This window comes from Cervus elaphus, chromosome 10, assembly GCF_910594005.1.
Source record: "Cervus elaphus chromosome 10, mCerEla1.1, whole genome shotgun sequence".
In the NCBI taxonomy this organism is placed as follows: domain Eukaryota; kingdom Metazoa; phylum Chordata; class Mammalia; order Artiodactyla; family Cervidae; genus Cervus; species Cervus elaphus.
In genome coordinates this window covers 17,909,345-17,926,650 of record NC_057824.1, presented here as the reverse complement: position 1 = coordinate 17,926,650, position 17,306 = coordinate 17,909,345, and the positions used below count along the sequence as shown (strand labels likewise).

Below are 17,306 nucleotides of genomic sequence, written 5' to 3'. Positions count from 1 at the left end.
TATGAAGTTTTTCTAGTCTGTGGGTGTACTTTATAGTGGAGTGTTTACAGAGCTTGTACTGTGTTGTCACCTGTGTCAGTGAATATGCAAGAAGAGGTTCAGCTGTGGAATGAACTGTCATGAGGACTTGGCATCCCCTGATTGTTAAGTCCCATAGCATCCCTTGTCTTTGGTTTATGAGTTAGAAGTGGTGAATACTTTACCTATGCCAGTGTTCATAATTTTAATTTAAAAGTTCATTAGTTTGTTAGAACCTACAAAACCAGATCAGTTTGTTTACAAATAACTAGTATTGAATGTTGCTGCTTTTTAGGATGAATACTATCACTTACTAGCAGAGAAAATCTACAAGATTCAAAAAGAGCTAGAAGAAAAGCGGAGATCGCGTTTACACAAACAAGGCATTCTGGGTAACCAGCCAGCTTTACCAGCCCCCGGGACGCAGCCCCCTGGAATACCCCAGGCACAGCCTGTGAGACCTCCAAGTAAGGACTGCGTGTCCCACCCTGGGTCTGTTCCCTCGTGTGTCTTTCTGTGTTTGGTGTGTGTTTCTCAGCACACAGAATTACATTCCCAGGAAACCTGTTGCTTTGAAAGCATGTGGTGGTGGCCGTGTTCTGCGGTGGCCTATGTTTAGACGTTGAGTCTCTCACACAAAGGCCCTTTAAAGAGTGTGCTGGCATCCGTGCACAGCACTTGGGGATCTGCTCTGCTCTTTAAATCTAAAGGAATATTTTAAGTAACCTCCTTTTTTTTTTTCTGCCATTGTAGATGGGCCCATGCCTCTGCCAGTGAATCGTATGCAGGTTTCTCAAGGTATTTAACTGTTGTTACAAATCATATTTTGGTTTAACATTCTGCAGCACAAAGTTTATTGGTTTGTCCTCTTCCCTGTGTATTTCTTTCCTTCCATTTTTCCTTCAGTTTCTCTTTTCTTATTGCTTCCTTTTTTTTTTTTTTTCCTTTCCACTGATGAGCATAGGGCATGTCCACAGGTAGTGTGCCATCTGTTGCTTTTGGAAGTTTGGAGATCACAGCAAAGCTCTCCAAGGAGATCAGAAGGAGGAGTTCACTTTTTTTTTTTTTTTTGGATGGACAAGAGAAGACATTTCTCTTGAAAGAGTCTCCAAAAAAAGCATTGTAGGTGGAGGAAAGAAACATTTCTGAGCACTTGAAAGTAGAGCGTCAGGCCTATCCTGAAGCCCGAGCACCCTGTTTGGGGGACGGGTGAGGCTGCTCTGGGCTAACGAGCACAGGTGCCATGCCTACCAGGCTCACTGAGGAGGGTCTGTGCTCAACAGCCCTCATGGGTCTGTGCTCCTGGCAACTGGTCTGAGCAGCTTCCAGAGGTTCTTTCTCAAGTTGAGAGTCTTTGGTCGTGGTTGAAGCAGTCATTTGAGTTTGGGGGTGAGGGTCATTTCAGAGCTTTTACAGCTCCTAGCAGGTTGAGACCTGAACAGTGGGATGTTTCTGCCGGTTGTGAAATGAGGTGGTGACATTATCTAGGAGATTCCAAAGCAAGGCCTTGCTGCTGTGCGCTCCCTCAGGGAGCGAGGGACCATTCTAACAGCTGTGGTGATCGTCCTGCATACCACACTGTACCTGCTAGAGCTGCTGCTGATACTGTGGAGGAAACTTTTCAGGGACTCGTGTAGATGGACCAGATGTGAAGAGTGAAAGAAGTCAAGAAGGCAGAGAAATTGAGCCTTAGGAGAGAGAGGGTGCTGTATTGGGGACAAGACGGACGAGTCTGCTGCTTTGGGATCTGAGGAGGGGCTGTTGAGCAGAGTGTGGAAGGAGGAGCCTTCGAAGGGAGCGCTTGCACGCCCCTGTCACCAGCACGTCCATGTCTGTGGAGAGGAACTTGTTATGGTGCCATTGCTTCATGCATCTCTTTCGCTTGCTCAGTAAAATCTCCTCTTGTCAGTAAAACCCTCCAGAAGAGCAGGGCACTTTGTTCTGTAGGCTTCCTGGAAAGTCCTGGTTACTTGGGACATTTCTCGCTGGTGCTGAGGGAGGCCCATGTTCTTTGATGCTGTCTCATGCTCCACAGTTAAGGCAGTACCTCAGGATTCTGTTCACGGTCATGGGACTGGGCTAAGTCCTGAGACTTACTGAAGTAGCATTTACATTGAACTCAGAGTTCATGGAGAACTGTGGGAAATTACAGAGAGAGAGGCTCTGTGGCCTGGAGTCATATAGCGGCTGGTAAGAGGTGTCGTTTGTGATGTGGCACCCCTGGGAAGGCCAAGGCAGTCATGTAAGTGAGATCTTTCCAGTCGGCAGAGAGGAGGCTGAAGTTGAGAACTGCCAACCCTTGGGCACTTTCTAAATGCTTCATGTCCTTGCAAAATTAAAGCCATGTTTTGAGTCTTATCCCAGATTCTAACAATAAATGTAAGCCCAGCCAAAGAGCTGGGGGGCCTGGAGTGATGGGAGTGGGCTTCCTGCTGGGAGTCAGGTGGTCCGGAAGGCTCTGAGGGGTTGGCTCAGAGGGGTGCCCTGGCCTCAGCAGACCTCCTCCATGGACGGTGGGTGCCCCTTCCCACTGCCCCGCCCACCCGTCTGCGCTCTCTCTCGGACCCTCGGACACTGTGGCTCCGAGTGCTACCCTGCCTCAGCTGCTCGCAGCTCCCCTGAGCGCCACCTTCCTCTCCTCACACTGCCCTGCCCGCTCCCCACCCCCCACCTCACCACCACCATGGTGGTGCTGTTTTTCCCAGATATGAGCAATCTGTTGCTTAGCCATCTTTTCTGATTGACTGATCTCCTTTCAGTTGTGTATGTAGTGTATGTGTTCCATCTTATTTGGCTTCAAGTTTCTTTGGCAAATTGTCATTCTGTTTTCCTGCGGGTGCTTTTCCTAATGAACTGTTGTGGGTACGTTTACAGGGATGAATTCATTTAACCCAATATCCTTGGGGAATGTACAGTTGCCACAAGCGCCCATGGGACCGCGTGCGGCATCCCCCATGAACCACTCTGTCCCGATGAACAGCATGGGCTCCGTGCCAGGGGTAAGTGCTTGTCCTCCCCTCAGCTATGCTGAGAAGGCCTCGCTGCAGCAGGACAGTTCTCCCCTCGGGAGCTTGGAGGTTGTCCGGGAATCCTGTGGCGCTTGTTCCTTTGGATTGGATTGTGCTTTGGCAACTCCATCTCTCTCTCCCTCTCTCTCTCTGGTCCTTATTACTACAAGGATTATTTGACCGTTACTTATTTTTACTGAAATGAGAGATTCCTTGGCACCTGTGACTTTGTGAGAAGACGGGGAGTTCTGGGGATGTGTGACAGAATGGGGGAAAGGTGTCAGTGTCCACTGGCTCTCAGAGCGTCCTCTCCTGAGGCTGCTTTCTAAATGAGTCCAAGAACTCCTAAAAGGTGTATTTGAACTTTACACTATGGCATGCTGTTGATTTCTGTTCAGAGGACTGTGTGGACCTGGCTCATTAGAGACCTGCATGAAAAAGCGTGCAGAATGCCTGGGAGCTGGGAGGTCTTAGCGCATGGCAGTCCCCTCCTGTGAAAGGGGGAGTTGAGGATTCCTCTCTCTTCTGGTTCACCTTGGAGACATGGGCCCTGCAGCCCTCTGAAGGCAGTGGCACACATTGTCTTGTAGATGGCCATTTCTCCGTCCCGAATGCCTCAGCCTCCGAACATGATGGGCGCGCACACCAACAGCATGATGGCCCAGGCGCCTGCGCAGAGCCAGTTCCTGCCGCAGAGCCAGTTCCCGTCGTCCAGCGGGGCGCTGAGTGTGAGCAGCGTGGGCATGGGGCAGCCGGCGGCGCAGGCTGGCGTTCCACAGGTACTGTCCACCCTTTTAGTTGTCATTTTCTTGATTTTTATTTGTATATTTTAAATTCTAAGCTTCACATGTGATCCTGAGAGACATTGGTTTTTGAAGAGGGAGTGAGAAAAGATCCCTTGAGTTCACGCTTAATGATTTGGCACCTGTTGGTTTAAACTGCCCAGGTGAAGTCCGGCTAACTGGGCCATTTGAGTAGTTCCCTTCTTGTTGAATGTGTTTCTAATTATTCAATATAATGCTGGTGGGGACTATTTTCCACTCATTTTACTGCCTTTCCCTGACTTCTGTTAATTGTTAGAGTGCATCAGATTGCTGCTGTGTACAAACGTGCATGTATTTAAAACAGACCAAGTGTTCCCCTGAGAGATCGAATTCGTTATTTAGCTTAACGTGAATAACGATGAATAAGAGGCAGTGACTACACTAGATTCACCAAGTAAATACCTATTAATTAATTGTTTTTTAAAATTTTATTTATTATTATTTATGTGTGTCTGTGCTGAGTCTTCCTTAATGCATGCAGGCTTTCTCTGGTTGCAGTGAGTGGAAGTTACTGTCAGTGCAGTGCCCAGGCTTCCCACTGGGATGGCTTCTCTTGTGCAGCATGGCCTCTAGGCAGGAGGGCTTCAGTAGTTGTGGAGCCCAGGCCTCGTTGCCCCACGACGTGGACTCTTCCCCGACCAGGGATGGAATTTGTGCCCTCTGCACTGGCAGGTGGATTCTTAACCACTGGGCCACCAGGGAAGCCTGATACCGATTAATTAATTCTTAATTTGCATAAATTTTATTTCTCTAGCAAAGGGGTCGACAGGTTTGTCCTGTAGATACTTCCAGCTTGGTAGACCAGGGGGAACTGCTCTGCTCCACTGCTGTGACACAGAGGCAGTCATAGACATGTGCATTCACACGTGAGTGAATGGAGAGGCTGCTGGCCAATAAAGCTTTATTGACAGAGACCAGCAGCTAGCTGGGTTTGGCCTTGGGCCCTGTGTGGTTGGCAGATCTCTGCTCTAGATTCAGAATAGCTTTTTAGTTGGCCCACAGGTAATTCCAAAGCATGTCCCTAGTTGAGAACTACCATACTGAAACATTTCAGTGTTTTGAGTAACTCATTTTTTTAAAAAAGATAAATAGCTTTTCCAGTGGTCTTAGCTGTGGGTGGATATTATGGAACATGAGCTAGTAAGTGGAGTGTATGTGTGTTTGTTTAAGCCAGAGATTTCTACACTTACATAAGTCAAAGCCTGATTACTACAAACGCAGGTTACTGTAAGTGTGCAGGTCAGTGACATGTTACAAGCGGAACGTTCCCGTGTAGTCAGCAGACCTCATCCAGAAACCGTGTCAGGTTCTCATATATTTAATTCTTTATGTCTGCTGCCACATTTTCAGACGGAGGGGAGAACAGTTTTAACTTGCTCCTTTCCTTCTGCCTGTCAGGGGCAGGTGCCGGGGACTGCTCTTCCCAACCCCCTGAACATGCTTGGGCCCCAGGCCAGCCAGCTGCCTTGCCCACCAGTGACACAGCCGCCGCTGCATCAGACCCCACCTCCCGCCTCCACGGCTGCCGGCATGCCATCTCTGCAGCACCCAGCAGCTCCTGGGGTGACGCCCCCCCAGCCAGCAGCGCCTACCCAGCCATCAACTCCCGCATCGTCTTCCGGGCAGACTCCCACCCCAACTCCCGGCTCTGTGCCCAGCGCCAGCCAGACGCAGAGTACTCCTACGGTCCAGGCAGCCGCCCAGGCCCAGGTGACCCCGCAGCCTCAGACCCCAGTGCAGCCTCCGTCGGTGGCCACCCCGCAGTCATCGCAGCAGCAGCCGACCCCCGTGCACACGCAGCCCCCTGGCACCCCGGTGAGCCCCTCGGCCTGTGGCCGTCTGCCCACGGAGTTGCAGATGAGAACTTGCCCGTGAACAAGTGGTCGTGAAGGCCTTGGTGCAGCCGCACAGCATGTGTGTCTGCACCCTGATGGAGCTGTCACGGGCTGTATGGTGGTTCCAGAATGGGCTCTGGAGGCCAAGTTTGGCAGGACATGACTTGTGATTATCTTCCCAGTTAAACCAGCTTGTAGAAATCAGCAACTGAAAGAGCTCATACATGGGTCCTCTGTAGAATATGTAAACTATCCATAGGAACATCACCTGTCACAGGTGGTCGTCTCTGAGATTTAGTTGTCCTGAGGGTTTGGTAAACAAGTCAGGTTCCTAGTTGTACATACTTTGACCTTGCCCATCAGCCTTGTTTTCCAGCTGGAAGCTCTTTCTTTTTCATGACAAAATGGCACAGCCAGGTAGCACTTCTGTGTCTCAGATCTCCCCCCTCCTCCTGGGAGCTGGCCGTGGCAGGGCCGCAGCACATCCTGTGTCCCGGTCCCGTGCTCTGCTGATGGCACTGGCCAGGCTCCCCCACACGGGGCCATCCCCACCGACCCCAGGGGCCCGAGGCTGCTGTTTCTCACCGAGTCATGGTATCTGTTTTCTCACCATCCTAACTTAAAAACTTCCTTCCCCCTGAAATGCATTAACTTTACTTGTGGGGACTGAGGATATTTATTTATAAAATGTCAAAATTAATCCCAAGATGACACTTTTTATTTTTCCATAGGGAGTGTTCTTATTGTTTCTTATTTTAGATTATCTCTGAATAAGATCCCTTTGTAATGTTATGTTTTTGTTTGTTTACTTAAAACTCTTATCAGGTAAATCCTTGAAAACGTAAGAGTTTTTTTTTTTTTTTGAGATTTCGTCTCTTAATGTTTATTTACTCCTCCACCACTGTTCCTGCAATTAACAGGCTAGTTATACACTCTTGTTCCATGAAGTGAAGTGAAGTCGCTCAGTCGTGTCCGACTCTTTGCGACCACATGGACTGTAGCCTACCAGGCACCTCCGTCCATGGGATTTTCCAGGCAAGAACACTGGAGTGGGTTGCCGTTTCCTTCTCCAGGAAATCTTCCCGACCCAGGGATTGAACCCGGGTCTTCTGCATTGTAGACAGACGCTTTACCATCTGAGCCACTAGGGAAGTCCATATAGGTTCCTTATTCTCCTTCTGACAGTGTACACACACATATTTATTATTCATCCTTTTCGCAAAACCATTAGTATCATTGTTGGAAGGAATTGAATTTAAAATAGGAGGTTCTCTGACTTAGGTAGAAAATTCCCAGAAGATAATTTTCTGTCACAGTGTAGAAAGCTTCTGCTCTTGCATCTCTGCATTGTTGGCAAGAAGTCAATTGTGTTTCTGCCTGATGTTGACTTCTCTGGAACTCCTCCTTTAACATATATTCTTCAGTTCTCTCAAATAGGGGTGCCTGTTAGGTTAGTTTTGAGAAAGATTAACATGGATCTGTGTTGGGTGAGTAGCAGGGTTTAAGATCATCTGTGTTGTTTACAAAGATAAATGATTTTGGTTTCCCCGCAGCTTTCCCAGACAGCAGCCAGCATTGATAACAGGGTCCCCACTCCATCCTCAGTGGCCAGTGCCGAAACCAACTCCCAGCAGCCGGGCCCCGAGGTGCCACTGCTGGAGATGAAGGCCGAGATCAAGACGGAGGACACAGAGCCCGATGCTGGGGAGCCCAAGGGAGAGCCCGGGGCTGCGGTAGGTGGCTTTCCTGGGCGTGGCGGCCGTGCTGCACACAGCGGGGTCCCGGGGCGCCCGGGGGAGGCGCCAGTGTCCACCCTGCGCGTCCCTGCTTGTGTCTCCCTGCCCCATTCGGTCACGGTTCAGGTGTGAAGGAGATTACAAACAGATTGGCTCTTTATTTTTAGATATTAGGTATGGGTTTGTTTTTATTTTGCCAGAAGTGAAGAGCACTGGCTTATATTTTAAATGTTTAAATCATCCAACAACTTTTTCACTGCTGTTCTTCATTCATTTATAATTCTCCAGAGGCAGGCTGCTCAGGGGGGTGTGTTCTTCCACTAATTAACCTGTGGCAGAAGTTGAAAACTGGCAGACCGTGGGCTGAACCCAGCCTATAAATGTATTTTGTTTGGCCCACACAGTATTTTTAAAATGGGAAATTACAAATAATACTCTAGACTTCTGGTTTTTCTTGAAAAATGAGGAGCTTTGCCAGCACCGTGTGGCAGCAGAGCCGTCCAGGTGGGAGCGCCGACATGGCGCTCAGGCGGGCCACGGCCGCTCCAGTTTGCGGAGCGCCCCCCGCTCCCCACTGCTCCCTCCGCACTTGCTGCTGCTCTCGTGGGCTTCACCTGCCAGGCCTCTGAGCAGTTGGACTTTCCATCCTTCCCACAGTTTTCGAGGAAATTCTTGTCCCAAACTAGAAATATATGTAAAACTACTGAAGAGGTAATGGTATGTGCAATGTGTGTTTTTAAGCCCATAATGCACTGGCACTGTATTAAAGCGACTCACAGGCATTCCACCTCTCCTTGTGGGAAAGAGAGAGTGATCGATGCAGCTCTGACTAGGGGAGGTTTTAACAAGCCTGTAGAGACTTTTAAGGGCCTTCTGAGAAGGCTGGGTGATAACAGAGGTCTCTCATAGTCATGTATCTGTGTCTGCCACTCTGTTTTCCTCAAGATGATGGAGGAGGACTTACAAGGATCTTCTCAAGTTAAAGAAGAAACAGACCCAACAGAGCAGAAGTCGGAAGCAATGGAGGTGGATGAAAAGAAAGCTGAAGTGAAAGTGGAAGCTAAAGAGGAAGAAGAGGGCAGCGCCAATGGGGCAGTGTCTCAGTCCACGTCCCCTTCGCAGCCGCGCAGGAAAAGTAGGTCTTCTCGGGGACTCACGTGGAGCTGCTTTTCCCTCCTGTTAGGAGTGCATGCTGTGGATGTAAAGCTAAAGCAGAAAAAGAATTCCATCCCTTCCTGTTGCCCTTCTTACTGGCCATTCCCCCGGTTTTAGAAACCAGGGCACCAGCCCACAGCGTCTGTGCTAGGGCTCTGAGGGGCAGTCCACACCCAGCCTGTCCAGGGTGGTGCTGGCTTTACTTGGCACGCCGTGGACACCCACTGATGGGCTCCATTGATAAGGTGACTGGGAGCTTGATGTTGGGGAGTTACCACCATGGCAACACGTGGGCCAGTAAGTTTGTAGGTTTCTGCTGGTGCAGGTGGAACAGAGTGCCCAGAGTCGGGCTGGGAGCATAGAACCAGTGACCAGTGCAGCGGGAGGGGGGCAGCAGAGAAGGGAAGATGCTGGGGTTCTGAGTAAGCAGGCTGAGCCAAGGTCACGGCGGAGGTCAGATAGAGTCCATCTGAGATGTGTCCAAAGTAGGGAGGAGGAAACAGTGTCAGAAAATTGTCAGGTGACAGAAATGTGAGACGAGGCTCAGTGGTTCAGGGGTACAGGTGATGTGTTTAGGAATGATGCCAGAAAAACTCAGGCTGATGCTGTGCAGTCCTGCTGCGCTGGGACCCTGGGGATCCCAGAGGACAGCAGGCCGCGGGCTTGTGGTCTGAGACCTCTTCACATCCCTAAAGGTTGACCATCCCAGAGAAGTTACTGTTTGTATGGATCATCCATCACTTCTGCTCTGCTAGTTGTCTTTTTTAATATTTATTTAAAAGTGAATCTGTTTCATGGCACCCATAAGTAACACACTTTGGTGAAAAATAACTTCCACAACAAAAATAATTGGGATGGTGACATTGTTTTTCACAGTTTTGTTTCTCGGAGAATTAAGTGAACACAGCTGGACTCTCCTATCTACCTGTCCTTTCGCTGCTGTATTCTGTTGTTTGTTTGAAGGACATGGAGAAAATCCAGCCCCACCCAGATAAGTCGCTAATAGAGAAGAGTATTTTAATATTTAATAGCCTTTTCAGATACTTGTAGACAATTCTTTCTTGATACTCCACGAAAATTCAACAAGTAGAAGTTTCTTAAAGGCTGGTTGCAGTGTGAAGTCTGAATCCATAGCCCTAAATTTCTCGTGCTCTACAATTTTTCTGTCTTGTACTCGGAGTGGCTCTTTTGCCGTTGTATGACTTTTTTTTTTTTTTTTAAAGCACGATCCTTTGGTCATTTGGGAATTTGGCTCATCTTCCAAATGTTGGCATACTTTATTATGTGATATTTTTTCAAATCACATTTATTAATATCACTGTGACTCGCTTTAAAAAGTCTTGTAAACTTTGACAAGGTGTCAAGCTTGTGTGGCAGATACAAGTTTTTCAAAAATTCTAATTTTTGATGAAAGTCCAAATTTTATCATTGGTAGCAAATAGCGTCAGTTGTCCTGGCAGTAACTGGTGTACTTGTTCATTTTTGAGAAAATGTCTGTCGTGTACCCAGACCTGAGTAACCATAGCTTGTCTGTCAGCCATTCTCTCTAGTTTTGTGTGTTCCATGAGAAATTGCAGTTACTTCAGCTCTTAACTCAGCACTCAGACGAGTGCTTTCTCTGAAGACGACGACCGCCTGCAGCAGAAATGCTTTCTGACAGCTTTCAGGTTTGTCATGCAGAATAAAAGACCTGTAGCCAAAGGCTGAGATTTAATAACAGTAAGGATTTTTGCTCCTTCATCAAGGACATTTGTTAAGTGCAGGTGGCATTTCACCTGTGTATGCAAGGCAGCCCTGGAGAGTGCGCGGCCACTGAGCCGAGTTTGGAGCTGCGGCCTGGTCGTCTTGCCCCTGGTATCCACGGTATTCCCTGTTGCTCCTGCCCCATCTGAGTGTAGGTCAACACACAGTGCAAAAAGCAGACCATGACCTAGTGTTGCCATGAAAATCATTTTGCATCATGGAATTGGATTTCACAGACCCTAGAAAAGCCCTCAGGCAGTGCTCGAACTTTCTGCAGTGATGGAAATGCCATGTGTCCGCACTCTCTGTAACCACCTCTGCCTCTGATAACCAGTGGAACCGTGTGTGGCTCCTCGGCACTTGGAATGTGACAGGTGTGCCTGAGGAAGTGGGTTTTTTACTTTATTTAATATTAATTCATTTCCATTCAGGTAGCCACACAGGCTGGTGCGGTCCCCATAGACAGCATGGGGATCCCCAAGTCGTCCGTGGGCCATGCTGTGTACACTGCTGATGTGGGCCGTCCCGTTGTCTGGAGGTTTCAAGCCAGAGAAGCGGAGTGACTTGCTCATAGGACACCGCACTAGTCGGTGGCAGGAACTTGTTTCAAGTACAGCTCCTGACTGCTACCTCCACTCATTTGGAGCCTTGCTAAATCAACGTAGTGGTTAAAGACAGGAGTTAGAAATGAGCTTTCCTTGCCATAGGTTTTAAATGTTCAGCGAATAAATGAGCAGTCATCCAGAGTGAGACGCGTGTAAGCGCCGTAAGCAGTCAACACCGGAAGCCCAGCGGGTCTGGGGCAGTGCGTCAGCAAACCGTGCGGGCTGCCAGGGAGGGCGTGTTTCGGGCTGTGCACATCATTTGGTTTCTGTGGCAGCTGCCGGTCCCTGCCTTGTGTGGGGAAGGCAGCCACGAGACACGTGCACAGATGAGCCTGGCTGTGTTCCGATAAAGCTTTCTTTTGGAAGACTAAACAGGGATTTTGTGTAAATCACGTATCATGAAATATTATTCTTTTTTTCCCTAACCATTAAAAAACTTAAATACTATTCTCAGTTCCCAGGCCCATACAAAGGCAGGCAGCTGGCCAGATTTGGCCTGTGGGTCATGGTTTGCTGACCCCTAATTTAGAAGAATGAAGAAGCTATTGATTAACTAAAGAATTGTTTTCTTATAAAGAGTTATTCAAAGAAAACCAAGCTCTGTAAAATAGACTGGAAGAAAAAGGGTTAGCTGAGGGCAGGGTTTGCCTGTTTCACAGCTCCACGGGGCACGTCTGCTCCCTGGACCAGGGCTTTGTGCCTGCAGGGGAGTGTCTACTGGGCAACACCAGTGCTCACGGACCGCCAGGCGTTCTGGAATGCAGGAGGCCAGGCAGGACACCTGGGCGGGCCCTGCTGTGGTGGCAGTAAACCCTCTGGACTCGTCCCAGTCAGTGCCACCTTCTCTCGCTGTACTCAATACAATTTTTACTGTATTTTAATCTGATTTATAAATTTACAACTTACAATGTATCCGTTCTAGAAAATACTTTCAAAATCCGAAAAACCACAAAGTGGAAACCTCCTACCACTTAGGACCTAAGGCGTCAGACCCTGTCTGCGTGTTTGCCTTTCTCTGATGGTTGTGCTTTGCACAGGAGTGTGTGCCCGCGAGGGCTGCGAGACGTGCCCTGCTGCCCGCACGGTACCCGCACCCTTGCGCTTCACGAGGGGCTCGTGAACGGCAGCCAGTGTTTATCCTCACATCAGTGACACCACAGAGTGTAGTAGACAGTGGGTGGGCCTGGGAACGTGGTTATTGCTACATGTGCGAGGGGGCAGCAGAGAACTTTTGGGGAAAATGCGTATTTTTGTAGCTTCCTTATGTACGTTTGTTGGTGAGGTTGTAACAAAACTGTCTGTCTCAGGTGGTCTGAGTTTACTTCCGCCAGGACAGAGAAGTTTCTTCTGAGGAGAAAAGGCCCCTTCCGGTAAAAATGGCTCTGTTTCCACACATTTGATCAGTGAGGCAGATTTGGAGGTTAGCTTCAGTTTTTTACTGTTCCAACAGAATTTGGCGTTGGAAATCTTTTTGTTGAGCAAGCAAACTTCTCAGTGTGGTATTTTTGCCTCGTGATATGGATGCAGTTTTAAAAACCCTAGCGTGACTGTGTTCTCAGAACCCCTGAATGGTGGCTTGAGAAAGTGTTCACGGCCGGGAGAAAGGTGACTCGGGCCTTCTCAGAAGCAACCCAGCTTCCATTCAAAAGCTCTGCGGGAGGAGTCTGGGTGCCTTGTCAACAGTGTCGTTTCCTGTGTTTTCTAACTGCAGTCTTCAAGCCAGAGGAGTTGCGCCAGGCTCTGATGCCAACCCTGGAAGCTCTGTACCGACAGGATCCAGAGTCCTTACCTTTTCGGCAGCCTGTGGATCCCCAGCTCCTGGGAATTCCAGTAAGTTGATGTCATGAAAACACTGTGGCTTTTCCAGTGTACTTCAGGAGTATCCACAATACTTGCTTAATCTCTCTAAATTGAGTACAGTAAGATTTTTTTTTCCCCCAAATGTAAAGAAATTAGTTTGTTGTCAAAATAGTGATATACTTTTGTCTTACTAACTGAAATGTGTGTGTTCCCCCACCCCATTCCATTAAGCCCCAGGGTCATGGGGGGATGTGGGGAGATGGGGGAGCACAGCCTGGGGCATGCAGCTTCTGTTGCCTTGCTTTACTCGTGGGTAAGACTTTGTCTACGGGAGTGGGTTTAAAGAATTGGTGAAAGTCCCTTATAAACCACATGGGCCTCTCACTTTGGTATCCCTGGGTGCTCTTGCAAAGGCCATGGTGACCCAACAGGTTCTGTTTAGCCTTATTACTGTTTTTGTGTTTGTCTTAAATTTCGTTTTGCTCACTAGGACCAAGAGTGAATCTCTAAAAAAAAACATACTGTCTGATAAATATGCTCACCATTTTAATTCAGTGGATCAAAATCTTATTTTTAAAATCTGACACTAAAGGACATCTCTTATTAAAGAATTCTTTTAATTTTTTTTCTTTAAATTTGCTTTTGAAGTAATATGATCACACTTAGAAATAGTAACTACCATCTTAGAGTAAAACCAGAGGAAGGTCAGGAGTTGCTCTCTTCTCGGTCACTTGTTAGGTTACACTGGTACTTTCTGCTGTTTTAAGGTAAAGCTGCCAAATAAGGCTTACATTTGGGGTTTGGGATCCCCTAGACTGAGACCCTTTTGTCTTTCAGGATTACTTTGACATTGTGAAGAATCCCATGGACCTTTCCACCATCAAGCGGAAGCTGGATACAGGGCAGTACCAGGAGCCCTGGCAGTATGTGGACGATGTCTGGCTCATGTTCAACAATGCCTGGCTCTACAATCGGAAGACATCCCGGGTCTACAAGTTCTGTAGCAAGCTCGCAGAGGTCTTTGAGCAGGAGATTGACCCCGTCATGCAGTCCCTTGGATATTGCTGTGGACGCAAGGTACAGTTGGAACTTTTTTTTAATTCATCCAAAGCGGATGTTATGGGGATGTGATGGACTCGATACTTTGGCCACACCTGTATATTGAGAAGGACCCGGATGGAGTCCAATCTTTTGTGAAACAGTTGGTTGTCTGAAGGTCGAAGTGCTTATGGGTCAGGCATTCCTGGCTGCCCTGGTGTCCATTCATCTATCTGTGATAAATGTCCCTTAGACACTAGTTCTGTCCCATTTTATCCAAAAGTATCTTTAAAATTAATGAGAATCATCAAAAGACTACTCAGTGTACTACAACTAATTTACTAGCTAAATCTCGCTCTCCATATCAGACAGAGCATTACATGACAGTAAATGCATTTATTTTTAACGTTTTCTCCTTTGTTTTCGCAGTATGAGTTTTCCCCACAGACTCTGTGCTGCTATGGGAAGCAGCTGTGTACAATTCCTCGAGATGCTGCCTACTACAGCTATCAGAATAGGTAAGCACTGAGCGGTTTTCTGAATTACGGGACAAAAAGAAGGTCTTAGGGCAAGGCACGCTCATCTGATTGCAGCTTGGTTACATCGTTTCTTTCCTGAAGTTTCAGTGAAATAAGCTGAAGTTACATTGCTTCTCGCTTCCCAGTCACTCAGTTAGGCCCAGGGTCTCCTAACTTAAAAGCATGCTTGTATAGTATAAAATTTTAACTCAAAGCTGCTTACTGCACTCTTTGGATTAGGAACATTTGTTAAGCCATAATGTCACCATATGAGAAAGAATTGGAGTTGAAATTAACTCTAATAAAGGTTGATGGGCCTTTTTCAAGGTACTAATAAACTTGAAGCATTGTATTTTACCATTCTGACTGTAAATATTTGCCTAGCTAAATTGACCTGCACAGGCTGATGGAAAGACTTGTGTTCGTGCTGATTCATTAAAGAATTGAGTTTATGAATGACTGCCTGTCAGGAGGTGGCCTTTTCAGGGCTTAGCAAGTGACAGGGATGCTTGAGAAATCTTGGTTCGTCTCTTGAAATGTGGAGATGGCCAAAGAGTAGATCTCTTGTCTTAAGTAGGAGGAGAATGAAAATAATTTTTGTTGTTGATCCCCTTACCTAAATATGGCTTCCTGGTTCGGGGGCTTGTCTTGAATTAAGCTCCTGGGCATCCATGGCTCTCAGCATCCATAGCATGAGGGCGCCCTGCCTGAAACGGGCAGTATTTCTTGGTCATATTCAGTCACCTTGCCTCCACTTCATGAACTGACAGCTGAATTCTTTATGCGACCAAGATGAAGCTTCATGCCTGTTCTTTGTCTTTAGGTTCAGGTATTAAATGTCAGCTTTTGGGTCTGACGTTTTGATTATTTTTATCTTACTTGCTTGTAGTCATTGCATATGTTCTAATACTTCAAAGAAGATAAGTACACGGCTTTTTATTTGTTCAAAGGTACATGCAGAGGCCTGAATGATTTGGAGTGTTGCGGTTATTTTTCTTCCAATTACGTTTTTTAAATTATTCTTTAAAAAAGTTTGTAGGGAATTCCCTGGCAGTCCAGTAGTTAGGATTCAGGGCTTTCACTGTGGTGGCCTAGGTTCAATCCTTGGTCAGGAAACTGAGGTCCTACAAGCCGCATGGCACAGCTGGAAAAAAAAGTTAAAATTTTAAAAATCTAACCATATTTAAGTTAATTAACAGCTCCCATCAAAATGCTATTGGAAAAAAAAAAAAGAACTGTTGACCTAAAAATATCTTAAGACAAGATTTCTAAGCCTAGTCTGGCTCACTTATCCCAGTGAGATGCTGGTTCCAGGGAAAGATGGGAGTCCCCAGCAGGCATCTCTAGCAGAAGTGATGCTGACACAGCTGTCCTGATGAAAATATTTCAACATTTGGAATTTAATTTCTCCTTTAGCATTCTCTTCTATCCCTGGAAGCATTTTACTACTAGAAGTTTGAAATGGTATCATAGCCTTTGTAGTGGAGTCTCTCCACAGTGGCAAGTGTTGTTTTGGGAGTTCTGGCCCCTCTTACAGTTTTCGCCCAAAGACCTTTGGCGTGGCCCAGAACCTTCTTGTTGATGGTGTGGGCACAGTAGCGCCTCCACTTGACACCCTTAGTTGTCAGTCTCCAATGAGACCACGAGGAGGAACTCACTTTGGGAACTGACAGGCGCCAAACAAAGCAAAGTTACGAAATTTTAAGGAAATAGGTTAAAGTGAACTGTGAAAAATGCCCCCATTAATGAAGTGCACAGCAGAGTTTGGGTCTAGAAGGGAAAGCAGACAGCAGATTGCTCACCACTGTCTCTCCAGTTCGGGGCCTTCTCCTTGCGGGCTTCACTATTCCTGGGTCCTTTGGCCCCCACCTTTGCTGAGTTGCACAGACTTTGGCCATATTTAAGTGGAGAGAAGTTGTAGTTCAGTAGGACAGATAGCATCAGCGTCCACTACTGCCCCCTCAGAGGGCAGTGTTGATGGAAGGATTCTTCTGAAAGTTCTGAAATGTCCAATTAGATTTCTGTGTAGGATTTAGTTTTTACTGAACAAAAGTGATGTATTTTCCTTAAGAGTAGAAACATAAATAAAGGAGTTCTTTTTCACACATGAGACATTGTAAGAGGGTGAGCATACTGCTCAGCTGAACCTCGCAAGGTGTGCTTCCTGGAACATGGAAATGGAAGAGACGCCGTGTTGTGAGTCTGAGAGCAGTGGTCTAGTTCTGCGATGGGCATTTCAGCTGCTTCCATTTTTATTCTCAACCTTGACTGTTTCAGAGAACGCTGTGGTGTTCTTTTGAATAATTGTTTTGGCATTTATAGTTCTAAACTGTTGGGCACTTAGAATAGGAAATTCTATGAACCGTTTAAACAAGTGAAACTAATTTATAAGCTAGTGTATGGTTACATTTTCACTTGTTTCCATACTTAGAAATTTTGAAAGTAAGTCATGTTGGGAAAACCATTCTATAGATTTTTCTAGTTATTACTGATAGATGAGAATAGATATCTATTATCCCAGTTATTTGTGTGTACTTATATGGTGCTTAAAACAATCTGCATTTGAAAATTTACTCCATACATTCAGTTACCCTTACTGACGAACTATGCAGTGACACTTGCCAACTTTAGGTACCCAGATGTGCATCGTCATCAGATTCTGTGAAGCGTTTCTCCTTTACAATTCCATATTCATCAAACTGCTTCCTTTGTGTCAGGCAGAAGGTCATCTAGGCTCTTGTGGCTGGAAAGAACCATTATGTATTTCCAGGGTGAATAAAGATGGGGCAGGCTGGCATTAACATCTGCCACCTGCTGATTCCCAAAGTGGTTCCCACCTGCTGGACCAGATGGGTGGCTATGCCCCCTCTGTGGGCTGTTGTCATCTCAGAAGGGTGCTCCAGGGAGGCCCGGGCCCTTCCCCCATCCTCTTCCCACTCACCTGAGGAGGTTTGATTCTCCAGCATCTCTGCCCTAGCTCTTGGACAGGCACTCTGTCCCTTCCAGTTTCTGACCCTGAGGTTCTT

At 47.1% G+C, this 17,306-nt stretch overlaps 1 protein-coding gene across 1 annotated transcript in view; it reads left to right on the top strand.

Annotated features, from left to right (window-relative positions):
• The window catches only part of LOC122701328 (CREB binding protein), a 119,191-nt gene that overhangs the window by 82,486 nt on the left and 19,399 nt on the right, over window positions 1-17,306 (top strand). Inside the window, exons 10-19 of the mRNA XM_043914145.1 lie at window positions 314-485; window positions 772-816; window positions 2,893-3,017; window positions 3,617-3,805; window positions 5,249-5,665; window positions 7,239-7,418; window positions 8,367-8,556; window positions 12,636-12,754; window positions 13,562-13,801; window positions 14,192-14,280. Coding sequence (XP_043770080.1) covers window positions 314-485; window positions 772-816; window positions 2,893-3,017; window positions 3,617-3,805; window positions 5,249-5,665; window positions 7,239-7,418; window positions 8,367-8,556; window positions 12,636-12,754; window positions 13,562-13,801; window positions 14,192-14,280 — 1,766 coding nt within the window. The remainder of the gene's footprint in view (window positions 1-313; window positions 486-771; window positions 817-2,892; window positions 3,018-3,616; window positions 3,806-5,248; window positions 5,666-7,238; window positions 7,419-8,366; window positions 8,557-12,635; window positions 12,755-13,561; window positions 13,802-14,191; window positions 14,281-17,306) is intronic.